Genomic DNA, 14,962 nt, shown 5'->3' on the forward strand with positions numbered 1-14,962 from the left:
GCATTTTATATACTTTACTAGAAAATGTTTTAGCTGCAAAGAGAATAGGACCTTATCTCCACAATTTTTTTCAAGATATTGATAGTTATCTAGGAACCAGATTTAGGGAAATATTTAGCTTTTTGGTTTATTCAGTGTGAATCTAGTATAAGTATTTTAAACTTGACTTTTTTTCAATTATGTCATGCAGTTGTATTTGTCTCCTTACTTTAAAATGTCTATAGTTTAAGGGGCTTGGTAGCATAATGGTACTTGTAGTACCACTTCATTAAGTCTACAGAATAATTTTCTGTATTTTTTTATTTTTATAAAATTATTTTGAATTTTATAATCATGAAAACAATAGAGCTATTTCCATCTTGAAAAGTATTGACAGTACTTTGTTTATAGTTGGTAGTTTTAAATTTTTTTCTTGCTTCTTGGTTATATAAAGAGAACTATCTAGATTACTTCAGCTATGCATTAGTATAAAATTTGGGGGTAAATTTGACTTGTGTGACTGCTTTTTAAATACAATAATTTTTCTTTCTGTTTCAAAATAGATAGAAAATCCATTAGAAGAAGCTATCAAGTTTCTTATACCTCTTAAGAACCTTGTTGCTGATAACATTGACACTCATCTATTAGCATTTGAAATATATTTTAGAAAAGGTAATAGTTTGGATTCAGATTTTCATTTTTTATTTTATTGGTGACCATATTCAGTATAATGTCTGTGAGTTAGATCTCTTTTTGTTTCTCAGATCTTCATTTCAACCTCCTACAAAGGCTCTTAATCCCTTTTTCCTTTGTTACTCAAAACTTTACTGAGTAATGGATTAGAATATTATGATCAAGTGAATTATTTGAACAGGCATACAGATTGTTTACCTGAAGTAATTCTTCATGATTTTTCAAGCATTTCTTTAGAAAATAAAAGTTGTCCCTGATAACTGAAATCAACTTTGAATTTTGCTTTTGAAGATTATAGGAAAGATAATACTATATTTCTGAATTTTAAGTGAGGCTAAAATAAAGGGAATAAAATAACATACTTAAATATTGATGCTGTTACTGTTCTAATTTTTTCTGACATAGGAAAGTTTCTGTTAATGCTGCAGTCTGTTAAAAGAGCTTTTGCCATCAACAGGAATAACCCATGGCTACATGAATGTTTAATTAAATTTTCTAAATCTGGTAAGTATAAAAAAGGTAATATTTATGTAAAAGTAATTATGACAGTTCACTTGTCTTCTATTAAGCTGGACATGAAAGAGATTAGTACAAAGAAAAACGTTTGCAAAGTACTTAAATGAAGATACTAGCAAAGATATGTTAGAAATTAGTGCATTTTAAGCTGGAATGTTTTTATATTCCAAAGGAGCACTCCTATTTTTATTATATAAAATATATCAGGCTTAATAATGAATATGAATGTATTTCGATTGATGTTGTTTCAAAGGACAGGTCAGACATACTGTAAACTGCAAATGTTCTGTTTTAATAGTGTCTAATCACAGTAATCTTCCAGACACCGTGAGCAAAGTTCTATCTCAGGAAATGCAGAAAATATTTGTTAACAAGGATTTGGAAAGTTTTAATGAGGATTTTCTCAAACATAATGCTGCCTCTCTTCAGCATCTACTTTCAGGTTGGTGTTTAGCTCCCGGGGTTAAAATGTTCATGGCAAAAAGTTAGAATATGATGGGAAAAAAAGTTTGGCAAGATGTTCAAACTATCAGAGAAAAAGAAAGGAACACAGTATAATTTTGATCTTTCAAATTAGGAAAGATTATTTTTAAACACAACCATACAGAATCTATGGGATGCCGCCAAAGCAGTTCTTGAGAGAAGTTCATAGCAGTACAAGCCTTCCCCTGAAAATAAGAAAAATCTCTAACCTAACCTATCACCTAAAAGGAAAGGTTATTCGTGTTTGAAAAAAGAAGGCTAAAGTATGGGAAAGCTGTAGTGTATAAGCAGTCTTTTATTTTACTGCTGCAGGTGTGAATTGGTCTGACCAAGTAGGAAAACAGTTTGTTGTTCTTATCAAGAACTTTGTCTTTTGCTATGGCTATACATACTTGTGTAAATAATTTTAAAGAATCCAAAGCAAAGAAAGAGTTTTAAGGTCAAAGGTATTAACTGGAATTCTGTGTGTTAAGGATGGGGAAGAGAATGGAAGCAAATTTAATGCATGTCCAGTTATAGGGGAAACAGCAGTAGGACTGCAGGATGGACTGCCAGATAGAAATAGAAAATGATATTTATTCAAAAGATTTGTAATAACAGGAGCAAACACTTATAATATATATACAGAACTAATATATAATACAGTCTCGACTGTGTAAAAATATACATAGCATAAAAGCTAAAGAGAAGCGTGTATTAAAGCTTTAATGACTGACTTTGAATGTTGAGGTTATGCGAGACTTATTTTTTCTTGTATTTTTATTACTTTATGTATTTTGTGTTTTGAGGACTTACTATATCCTGCCCTGTTAGAGGAAGGATTTTAGGCAGTCTGTACAAGTTCATAAAATGACAAAGTGGCATTAAATGCAAACTAGAAAAAGACTTTAAACGGAGCTGGGAACAAAATAAATGAAGTACAGGATGTAATTCACTATGCTCCTACTTTAAGCCGTGTATTTAAATATTTTAACCTAAACTTTCTTGTAAAGGAAAACTGTTTGGTTCTGTTACCTATGAAAAAAGTTAATTCCTATGAAAAATTACAGTTCTTCTTGGTAGTAAGGGCAGGTGAGAATTTCTCATCAAAAACACAGGATAATGGAAGGAGATAGTTCTTATAATAATGGGAAATGCCTTTCTAAGCATTATGTGATGTTCTCAGAAAAAGATAACTTTTGCCTCACTAAAAAAGAAAAAGCCATAAAGAAAATCAAAAGGCCGAGAAGGGAAAATACTCACAGATGTGTAACTGATTAAATTTAGCAATACACATACTAACCTTATAGATCAATAATAAAAATACAAATCAATAAAAGACCAGCAGAAAAAGGAACATGGACCATGTAGTTTACAGGGGGAACATAAATTGTATTTTACTTCAAAATAGCTTTAAAAGTTACTTTCTTCATGAATATGCAAAGATTTTCCTGTTGTCCATCTATCACACTGCTCTTTGATAACAATTTGTTCCTTAGGTGTTTTATTTTAGAGTATCATGTTTCAAAAATGATTTTAGTTGAAATACTGACTAATGCCACAGGGGTAGCCCATATTTACATTTCTGAGGCGTGGGGTTGTTAACCCTGGTCCTGGTAAATGTTTCACAGCCATCTTTTATCACAGAAAAAGCCCCAATTGGTAGGGGGCTTTTTTTGTATGTGTCTAAGCATAGTACGAATACTCTCCTTGTGGCCCCAAGCTGTCAGTGGGATATCATGGAATAGGGAGTTAGGGAAAAAAGGCCACAGTTGTGTGCAGCCCACTGCTGACTGGATACCTGGAGCCACGTTTTACGTCACTGGTCGGTTCAGATCAAATGTAAGATGTCCACATTTACTGGTTTTGAAATGTCTTGGTATTTCAGGTGCTAAAATGATGTATTTTCTGGACAAGACAAGGCAAGAGAAAGCAATTGCTATTGCCACTAGACTGGATGAAACTATAAAAGATAAAAATGTAAAGGTAAGATTTTTCACCAACCGATTGCCACAGGTTGTGGATACCGAGTGAGCTAACAAAACTTCTCTTTGCAACGTAATTCCTGAGTGTGCCTTCAGAGTTACGTCTGGATTTGAATCTCAGCTCTGCTCGCTGTGAGCTGTATCATGTTAGGCAATTTACCTCTTCAGTGTCCTTTTCCTCATTTATAAGTTGAGGATGAAAATATGGTCCATCTCAGAGTTAGCATAACAGTTAACTGACATAGTAAACTGTGAGGTGCTTGGCTTGTAGTAAGCACTCAGTAAATGGGAACTATTACTGTTAATAAAGGACACTTTCAATGATTGTGGGCTTTCCTGGTGGCTCAGAGGGTAAAGCGTCTGCCTGCAATGTGAGAGACCCGGGTTTGATCCCCGGGTCGGGAAGATCCCTTGGAGAAGGAAATGGCAACCCACTCCAGTACTTTTGCCTGGAAAATCCCATGGACCCTGGTAAGCTACAGGGTTGCAAAGAGCCACACACAACTGAGCAGCTTCACTTAAATGATTATAGTTTCAGAGATTCACCTTTTTAAAGTATTAGAATTCTGTTGCTTTTTCCAGGCCTCATAGAAATGATTTTTTAAGTGTTCTTTTTTGTGGTGATTACTTGTTATAGATAGCAAGAAGTTATTTTAGAGTGAGGCCTTCTTGATTTTCTATTGCTTAATTAACAAACTACATCTTTTGATTAAGGTGATTATTAGCCAGACTCTTTTTTAAATAATTTTCATTTTTTCCTTGTTTACATAGACTTTAATGAAGGTTTCTGAGGCGCTGCTCGATGGCAGCTTTGGGAGCTGCACCTCCCAGTATGAGGAGTACAGGATGGCCTGTCACAAGCTGCTTCCCTTCACTTCTGCTTTCCTGCCCGTTCTGAGTGAATTCAGCAGTCACGGCGCGGCTCTGAACCACACAGCCAACTGTGATGTCTTGGCAAAGGAAACTTGAAATCCTCTAGAAAGTTGACATCTCTTAGACTCAAAGCTGAATTCAGGTCAAGGTTTCTTTTCCAGCTTGTATTTTAATATAGATAAGAAATGAAATACTGTTGGCCCTTGAACAACATGGGTTTGAATTGCAAGGATCCACTTAATGTGTTGGTTTTCTCCATAGTAAATACTACCTTACTCTATCGTCCGCGGTTGGTTGAATCTGATGCAGAACCCAGGTAGGGAGGAACTGTGTGTGCACGGGCGGCCAGCTATAAGTGTATGTGTATTTTTGACTACACGGAGAGTCAGTGCACCTAACTGTTGCTTTGTGCAAAGGTCAGCTGTGATTGGATATCATTTTTTTGAATGGAGTATTCTGTAAGCTTATTTTATTCTTTATCTGACTCTGCCACTTTATGTAAAAATCTGTTAAAATTACCTGTTTGTTCTTGTACAGTTGTCGTAAATTTTTCCGTTGTTAGCATTGTGATGGTTGCTGTCACTTCATATTGTAACGATGATAATTTCTTTTTCTTTTTTCGATGATAATTTCTTAATTAACCTAAGTTGAATCCAGCTCCACTGTATTATTTTCTTTAGATTCAGGTTTCATTTCAGAATTCTATGTTTTGATCCCTTCTTGGTTTGTTTTGTTATTGTCTGTTTGCTTTTTAAAGCACATCAACATTCAAGTATTAACTGTATGTCAGAAACGGTATGGAACTCCTTTTGGCAAATATTTATTTAAAGCTTAACTTTAGTGTGATACTCTGTCCACCTTAATTTTTTTCTGATGTACCGTTTTCTTCTTAATATCCATGAAAATGCTATTGTCTGTTGAATAAGGGTACTGCAGTTTTATGTTGATGATTCAGGGTTTGGGGATCCATTTGTCTCTTAATCATGAAAATTCAGTGGTGAATTTGTAGCATATTTAGGTCAGACTTGAAGATCCACAGGCAAGAATTATGCTTTTTTGACTCAATTGCTTTGTGTGTTCCCAGGTAGTTTTAAGTAGTTTATATATGAGTGGTGTGCTTCAGGAGGGCGTAATGGGGCAGAAGACAAATTTTAGTGAGGTATTTTTACTCTTACAACTATACATCTAGACCATCTAGACCAATCTAGACCATCAACTAGTTCTGTTACCGAGTCCAAGCTCACTCTGCTTGCCACATGATAGGGCAGTGAATCCCAGAGACGAGCTGTTGAGACAAGGAAGAGACTTTATCTGGAAAGCAGCCGACCGAGAAGATGGCAGGCCTGGTGCCTCAAATAATCATCTCACAGGGTCTGGATGCCAGATTCTTTTATAGATCAGAAATGGGGGGAGGTGAGGAAGCAAAGTAAAGAGACTGTTAGTCTTGCAAACATCTTCCAGAATGGCGGGCTCCAGTCAGGGGATGTGTTAATTTCTCCCTTCAGCCATCTGCAGGTAGACAGGGTTCTGAACAAAGGCACTTTAGTTTATAGACAAGCACAGGGCAAGGGTCCTCCAACCAAGCCATTAAGTATGATCATAACAAAAGCAAGTCAAAGAAACCATTTCCAACATGGAGTCAGAATTGGCTTCCTCCCTGCAGCAGTGTAACTATTAAAACATAGTGTTGTTGAGCAATATTTGGGGGGATAGCTTTTGTTCCGTCTTGTACAGAAAACAGTAATAGCATCATTGAATATGTTTTTTTCAGAACCATATGTCTGTAACTTTAATACTTCCTTTTAAGACAAATGTAAATTCAAAAGAGATTTTATTTAGAGAAACTGTTCTAATTAAAATTGTTTTCCTTCACGCTAAGTTAATATTTAGATTCATAATTGTTGAGAGAAAAGAATTCACTCTAAAATAATGCCAACCTATATAATGCTGTAATAAATTATTTTGTACTTACTTGTGTTTGTGTTATTGCTTCATACTATCAGAATTGCTTGTTTTTTTTTTATTGCTTTACACTATAAAAATATTTTTGCAAAGTGTTTTTCTTTGAGAGAATACGAAATTATCTTAGTTTTACAAGTTTATTTTTTAAAAAATAATCACCTACCAGTATTAGTGCCACAACAGCTTGGCTTCTTTTTAGTGTTTTAATAACATTAGAAGTAGGCTATCATTGTCACTAAATACCCTGGGAAACATGTAATTTGTCATGTTACTGTCAGTAAGTGCCGTTTCTTTAAAAGATGCCAGTTAATCATAATTTACGTGGAAATTGTGCTTTCAACAGCAGTCTTTAAAAAGGATTCCATTGGGATCGTTGGAGTTTCTGAGTTGCATAGGGTGGGTACAGTGGAGATGTGGGCAGTTAGGTTTAAGGTGTGGAAGGCAGGAAGAGAGTGACGCTGGGATCAGTGAGATCCGGTGGTATGTTCCTCTGTGTGTAGAGATTGTATCTGTTTACTCCCATCCCACTTTGAGTGTAAGCGTGGCAAACCTGGACTGTGGATAGGGATCCTTTTTAGTGAGGGTTTTGTATTATGTCCCTCAGTCGTGTCCCTCCACCCTATCCCAAGTTTGGCAGAGGACCTTTTAGTTTTGGAAAGCTACAGGAGAATAATGGTAAACCCAAAGGAGATGCATCTGAGAGCCAAGTACTTAGTGAGATCTCTAGTCTCGGCATGAAAAGTCCTTTGAGCTTGCCAGGTTTATCGGAACAGATAGGAAAAGGCAGATGCGTGTGATTGTGTCATGACTTCAGCATTTGACTTTAGGTTTCTTGTGGTTTCTCCCTTTTTTGGCCATGCCACATGGCTTGTGGGTTTTATTTCCCTGACCAGGGGTGGAACCTGTGCCCCCTGCAGTGGAAGCACAGCGTCTCCTGAACACTGGACTGCTAGGAAATTCCTGGTTTCTTCCTTGAGGAATGCATTTAGCAGGCAAAGCCCACAGGGTAAAAAGCTATATGATTCAGTCTATGTTTTATTGAGCATCTTTTATGTGTCAAACATCGTTCCAGGTATGACAAACACAGTAGTGAACAAAAATGTCCTTATTTTCATGGAGTTTATATTTTAGTAGGGGAGAGCAAACAAATTTTTATATAATGTCAGGTAGTGATAATTACTGTGAAGAAAAATCAGGTTTCTGCAAAGCATTATTGAATGTAAGAAGATGAAAGACTTTTTAAGGATTGAAGAAAAGTTAACTTTGAGCTTAAAATTGTATATCCAAGCAAATGAGCATTAGAAGATGATAGCATTTAAAAATATCCTTAGTCATATAAACCTCAGATTTGCCTTAGAAAGGTCCTGGTAAAAAATGCTTTTGGAACAATATTAAGAGGTAACAGAATCGGGAAGATGTTCCTAGAGATACAACGAGAAGGGTGATCAAGTAACTTTGCAGAATTTACTGTTACCAAGCTATTTTTAATGTAACACTTAAAATTCTAGGCATTACCATCAGGGCTGGAGTTGGAGGTACAGACTTAAAGTAAGAGCTGAAGTGCCTTAAGAGGACCTTACATTGAAAAGATTAAGAAATTGATGAATTTTTCACTATGCACAAACATAAATATGATTATTAAAAACTCATAAATATAAAAGAAGAAAATTTATCCGGTGGAAAGCAGAAAAAGAGGAACAAAGATTACAGTGAATGAAAAATTCTGATGGACCACTGATGACAATAAATGGGTTAAACTCAGATTTTTAGATTGTATTAAAAATGTTTATACACTTGAAATAAAAGCATGGAGATAGAAACACAGCAAGCTAATATGAACCAGAATAAAGATGGAGTAATAGTTTGAATAGAATTTAATGCAGAATACAGTGGCAAAGAGGAATTATTTATACATTGATAAAAATACAAATTTAACACTAAAAATTAAATGGTAAAAAATAGAAAACTTTTTAACTGTAGTGATACGTATTAACTGGACTTACTGTGATGATCATATTGCAGTATGTACATACAGTGAATTGTGTTGTACACCTGAAACTGTTGCCTCAGTCATCTCAATAAAAATAAGAGAAGATATGTCTACTGTTGATTTACATGCACTTACTTATACCTTAGGTTATATCAAGCAAAAATACAGTGCTGAAGAGAGAAGTAGAAATACCAAATTACAACTGCAGATTTTAATACATCTTTTTCCTCTCAAAAATTGAAAGATAAGCAGATAAACAGCAGTTAACTGAAAACAGACCATGTAATTAGTTTGAGATGGTGTGTATATTACTCTTCACTAAATACGTGATTGGGAAGGGTTTACTGTTTTTAAGTAGGATGGGCCAAGGAAGCATTTCTAGTGGGATGACATTTGGACAGCTTTGCTGATCAGATATTGGTGGGAGGAACTTTCCAGGAGGACTTAACAGGCTCAAGCCTTGAGGTGAGAATTGATAGTAGATGACTGAGTGACCATGTGTCTCAAGTTTTTTAATATGTTGTGAAATAAAGATGTTTGGACACTGTAGGTTTAAGTAGCTACAAAACTTAGGAATTACAATGGATTTCAGTGCATGGTGACTCCTCTGAGAAGAGTTAATGAGGTCTGGTACGTTTTTAGCTATGAAATAGCCTGGACAGTCTCATTAATAGACTTGGTTCTTAACAATTTGTTAAAGTGATTTTAATTACTAATAGCATACCTACTAGCTCTACCTCCTTCCTCCTGAACGTGTGGATGTTATTTCTAAAGTTTCCAGGTGGCTCAGTGGTAAAGAATCCGCCTGCCAGTGCAGGAGACAGTTTTAATCCCTGGGTCAGGAAGGTCTCTGGAGGAGGAAATGGCAACACACCCCAGTGCTCTTGCCTGAAAAACCCCATGGACAGAGGAGCCTGGTGGGCTACAGTCCGTGGGATCACAATGAGTCGAACGCGACTGAGCACACGCCCATACAAGTTGTGATTAAGTGAACCTTCTCTATCTTCAAGTTGCTAAAGTGTCTTTGTATCACTTGAGTTGGATTATGTGTTAGCCTTGGCTCTTGGGAGCCCCTGAATCTGCAGCCATATCATCAGTTCCCACAGCTGATTTCGGACTGGTTGGAGATTTTCTAATTATCAGAAGCTAAGACTGCCTTTAAAAGGACTTCTGTCTGGACCATTGCTGAATTCTGAAAGCCAGCTCACCTGTCCTCACCCAATCCTAATCCACCAAGGATCTGTTGGGACTAAGCCTCTTGACAGCTGTGGCCCATTTCATAGTGACCACTTAAGGCATAACCCCTCTGGCTTGTTTTCAGCCAGACTCTCATCCTCATTATCTGTTTTTTGTAGGCTTCCCACTGTGCCTCTTCCTTTTATTCTGTACACCTTACCCTCTGGGAATATTCCACTCCTTGGTTATTTATTGTTCTATTGATAGGTCGTGTCTGACTTTGCCACCCCACGGACTGCAGTACACCAGGCTTCCCTGTCCTGCACTATCTCCCAGAGTTTGCTCAAACTCGTGTTCATTGAGTCGGTGATGCTATCCAACCACCTCATCCTCTGTCACCCCCTTCTCCTGCCTCAGACTTTCCCTGCCTCAGAGTCTTCCCAGCATCAGTGAGTCAGCTCTTCACATCAGGTGGCCAAATGTATTGGAGCTTCAGCTTCTGCATCAGTCCTTCCAATGAGTATTCGGGGTTGATTTCTTTTAGGATTGACTTGTTCCATCTCTTGTAGAGTCCAAGGGACTCACAAGATTTATTGTAGTTAAGGTTATCATAGTTATGATAGTTATGTCAAGAGATATGGTTATCATAGTTCTACACATCTTCCGTCTCTGCCCTCAGCAGAGATCTTGACCTTAACTGAGATCTCCACCCATTATGTGGGTTTTTCAAGTGGAGGCTGTTGTTTACTTTCTCACAGAAAATATGTATCCTTATTCCCAATTACTGCTTTCAGCCCATTATGGCACTATTGTATAAAAACCCATGTTTCTTTGAGATGAGTGTCGCTGGGCTGTAGTACCCTAGGCCCCTCTTCATTGCTGTCGCTGCTGTACTCCTCTGACTCACAGACATAGCTGCAGTGAGAAGCAGTGAGTTCTGTGCAGAGCCCTCGGAACAGCCCACACACAGTGCCGGATGAGTGTTCGCAGTCACTGTTGCTATCTCTGTCTCTCTTACCGCCTCGCTGGGGGCGCCTCCGAGGATGTGGGCTTCTGATGGCTTCTCCAGTGTAGGCGGGCTTTCTGCTGGGCCTCAAGGAATTTCCTTTCCAACAATAGGAGCTCTGGCCAGGCTCCTCCTGAGACCTCTGGCGCCTGTATGCTGTCTCTGCCCGCAGGGACGGTTTAGTGACTCCCCATCAGGTGCCTGTGGCCGTCAGGTGGGAGCCTAAGAAACCAAGGCTAGGCCCCTCACAGAAATTCTTTTTTTTTTCCTCTTTAATTATCAGTGAAAGAGGAGAGTGAAAAAGCTGGCTTAAAACTCAACATTCAGAAAACTAAGATCATGGCATCCAGCCCCATCACTTCATGGCAAATAGAAGGGTGAAAAGTGGGAACAGTGGCAGATTTTCTTTTCTTGGGATCGAAAATCACTGCAGATGGTGACTGCAGCCATGAAATTAAAAGATGCTCCTTGGAAGAAACTCGATGACAAACCTAGACAGCATTTTAAAAGCAGAGGCATCACTTTTGCTGACAAAGGTCTGTATAGTCAAAGCTATTTTTTTTTCCCAGTAGTCATGTACAGATGTGAGAGTTGGACCATAATGAAGGCTGAGCACTGAAGAATTGATACTTTTTCTAACTGTGGTCCTGGGAAAGATTCTTGAGAGTCCCATGGACAACAAAATCAAACCAGTCAATCTTAAAGGAAATCAACCCTGAATTATTCATTGGAAGCACTGATGCTGAAACTGAAGTTCCAATACTTTGGCCCCCTGCTGCAAAGAGCCGACTCATCAGGAAAGACCCTGATGCTGGGAAAGATTGAGGGCAGGAGAAGAAGAAGGGGACGATGGGATGAGATGGTTAGCATCACTGACTCAACGGACATGAATCTGCGCAAACTCCAGGAGATGGTGAGAAACTGGGGAGCCTGGCGTGCTACAGTCCATGGGGTCGCAAAGAGTTGGACATGGCTTAGCACCTCAACAACAACGAAAAATAACAATGATCAAAATATGTCCCATAAATTAACTAATGAAAACATAGTAACAAAGCATAGCGATTCTAAGAATACCCCACAGTAGACTGTAGAGTAATGTGGTTTAAAAGACAACCCTCGGTGATTCAGATCTGATTGGCCTGGGACAGAGCTGGGAAATGTAAGAACCTGTGTGGCCCAGGAAGGGAGCTACTGTATGTGGCTTAGAGACCATGATTCCCCATCCTGGCTGCATGGTAAAATTACTTAAGGAAAGTTTAAAAAATACTGCACTTAGGACACTCCCTCCACATATTCTGATGCAGTTGATCTGAGTGAGGGCTTGGCCCTAGACATTTTATGTAAGCCCCCTTTTAGGATCTGATTCTGATGTTGACATGCTCTGTCCTGGGAACTGATAAGATAGAAATGGAAGAGCTTGCAGAGTGTGGGGTGGCGCCATGCTGGAGGGAGGATCACGGGGGACCACTCATTGCTTTCTTTGGGAGTGTCTTCCTGGTTCTTCAGGAGTCTATTCCCAGTAATCTGAGACCAGGGCATCGAGGAAAGAACACAGGTTTTGGAGGAAGATGGGCGTCGCCTTTCAAGTTGGCCGGAGATGCTGTTCCAGCTATATGACTTGGAGTCATGTCCCCACTGTGCCTCATGGGTGACGCAGTGCAAACGTCACTTCATTGTAGCCTGCCTGCAGCCACCTGTAAATGGAAGCTGTCGTCTTTAGTATATGTTTGAATCTCTTTTTGTCTCTCTGCAAGGTAGTTGGTTGGAGCCTTCTGAGCCCAAAGAGGCAGTTGCTTCTTTTAAGCTCACCCTGTTTGAATCACAAACTACAGCCAGTTCCTGCAGCCGTCCACAAGTGCCCTGGGTCAGGACTGTCCCCATACAGAGGCTGTTTCCTGAACCAAAGAGCCTACCTCATAACTCATATTAAAAACTGTGAATGGTTATATAAAAAGGGTTATGAAAAGATGAAAATCCAATGACTTTAGGTAACATTTCATAAGGAAGTACAAATTTAAGGTTTTGATACAATATGTAATTATATAAAATGGGAGCCAGCCTGGAGAATCCAAGTTGGGGGTTCTAATAGATCATCTTCCTATTTTTCACGGCACCTGGCTGGTCAGATAATGAAAAAAGAAAGAAAATTCAGAGATCTATGGAGAGAGATGGAGAAGGAAATGGCAACCCACTCTAGTATTCTTGCCTGGAGAATCCCAGGGACAGAGGAGCCTGGTGGGCTGCTGTCTGTGGGGTCTCACAGAGTCAGACACGACTGAAGCGACTTAGCATGCATGGAGAGAAATTATAAATCCCAAGGCTCTGGGTTTCTGGTCTCTTATCTACAGTCTCTATTGTTTAATAATAATTCTTTACATTTCTAATATCCTGTTGGTCTTTAGAATAATTATTCAGTTCAGTTCAGTTGCTCAGTCATGTTTGCCTCTTTGCAACCTCCCTGGACTGCAGCACACCAGGCCTCCCTGTCCATCACTAACTCCCGGAGCTTACTCAAACTCATGTCCGTTGAGTCGGTGATACCATCCAACCATCTCATTCTCCTCCTGCTCCCAATCTTTCCCAGCATCACGGTCTTTTCACATGAGTCAGCTCTTCGCATCAGGTGGCCAAAGTATAGGCGTTTCAGCTTCAGTATCAGTCCTTCCAATGAATATTCAGTACTGATTTCCTTTAGGATGGGCTGGTTGGATCTCCTCACAGTCCAAGGGACTCTGAAGAGTCTTCTCCAACACCACAGTTCAAAAGCATCAGTTCTTCGGCACTCATCTTTCTTTATAGTCCAACTCTCGCACCCATACACGACTACTGGAAAAACCATAGCTCTGGCTAGATGGGCCTTTGTCGGCAAACTAATGTCTCTGCTTTTTAACTGTTACCACTGCCCAAGTTCACCCTTTTCAGTACATATCGTGAGACTCCCCAGGCTAGCTTGTGAGGGTCTTAATCAGTAATAGACCCCATGACAAGTGCTGCTCTCTAGGTTATATGCCACCTTTGTCATCTATTTTAAAAAAATTATGTTTTGGGAGGAGTAGGACGGAGAGACCACTTTCTCTCCTAGAAATTCATCAAAAAAATAACAGAACGCAGAGCAAACTTCACAAAACAACTTCTGATCGCTAGCTGAGGTCATCAGGCACCCAGAAAAGCAGCCCATTGTCTTCGAAAGGAGGTAGGACAAAATATAAAAGATAAAAAGCGAAACAAAAGAGCTAAGGACGGAGATCCGTCCCGGGAAGGGACTAGAGGACGTTCCCAGACACCGGGAAACCCTCGCACTGGCGGGCCTGGGGGAAGTGTTGGAATCTCAAGAGTTTGAATCTGACTGGGAGGGATAGAATAAATAAAACCCACAGATTACGAGCCTAAAAGCAACTCCCAGCAGAAAAGTACCCCAGACGCCCGCATCCGCAACCAGCAAGTGGGGGCGGAACGGAGAGGAGCGGGCGGCATTACTTGGGGCTGGATCCGGGCCTGAGCGCCCTGAGGACAATCAGAGGGAGCTTTTGTGAGTTGCCAGCTTGAACTGTGGGAGAGCAAAAGAGAGAGAAAATTAACCGGCCCTAACACACTGCCGGCAGTTCGCAGAACAAAGGGACCGAGATTCTGGGCGGCCGAAGTCCGCCGGGAGGGTCGCGGCGAGACGGAGGGCGGGGGCGCCCGACCGTCGCGGGCAGGAACTGGGGCTGGGGACGCGGAGGGCAGAGGGTGCGCACGCCCGACTGGCGCCGGTGGGGACTGAGACTCGGACCGCGCAGGGCAGAAGACGCGCCGCACCCGGGGAGAGAGCGCCCGTCAAGCGCCTGGCTGCCTGGGCCGCTCGGGCGGCGTGGGGCCGGAGCGCGGGCCCAGCTTTGTGCGCCGCGCTTTTGTGAATCGCCCGAGGGCTGGAGCCGCGCGCATCGTGGCGCGCGCTTCAGACAGAGCAGCCCTGAGCCTGAGCAGCGCAGACCGAGAAAAGAGCGCAAGCCTCTCCCGGGAGCGCCGGCCCCTCCCCGCACAGCCCCTCCCCGCAGCGCGACGGAACTAGCTACCTGAATAAGAATCCACCTCCGCCCCCTGTGTCAGGGCGGAAATTAGGCGCGGAAGAGACCGGCAACAGAACCCAAATAAACAAAGGGAACCGCTTCAGAAGGGACCGGTGCAACAGATTAAAATCCCTGAAGAAACCACCGACTGACTACAACGGAAGGGCCTGTAGATATCGAGAAGTGTAAGCTGGAACCAGGAGCTATCTGAAGCTGAGCCGAACCCACACTGACCGCAACAGCTCCAGAGAAATTCCTAGATATATTTTTT

General features: G+C 40.5%; 1 protein-coding gene across 2 annotated transcripts in view; it reads left to right on the forward strand.

Annotated features, from left to right (window-relative positions):
• Positions 1–6,479, forward strand: part of NAA16 (N-alpha-acetyltransferase 16, NatA auxiliary subunit) — a 65,950-nt gene extending 59,471 nt beyond the window's left edge. For both annotated transcript variants that reach the window (XM_065902310.1, XM_065902309.1), the window contains 5 exons: positions 543–651; positions 1,078–1,176; positions 1,487–1,630; positions 3,539–3,636; positions 4,407–6,479. In XM_065902310.1, the coding sequence (XP_065758382.1) occupies positions 543–651; positions 1,078–1,176; positions 1,487–1,630; positions 3,539–3,636; positions 4,407–4,604 (648 nt within the window). In that variant the 3' untranslated portion in view covers positions 4,605–6,479. The remainder of the gene's footprint in view (positions 1–542; positions 652–1,077; positions 1,177–1,486; positions 1,631–3,538; positions 3,637–4,406) is intronic.
• The last annotated feature ends 8,483 nt before the right edge of the window (positions 6,480–14,962 follow it).

The sequence above is a fragment of the Muntiacus reevesi genome, chromosome 11, assembly GCF_963930625.1.
Source record: "Muntiacus reevesi chromosome 11, mMunRee1.1, whole genome shotgun sequence".
In the NCBI taxonomy this organism is placed as follows: domain Eukaryota; kingdom Metazoa; phylum Chordata; class Mammalia; order Artiodactyla; family Cervidae; genus Muntiacus; species Muntiacus reevesi.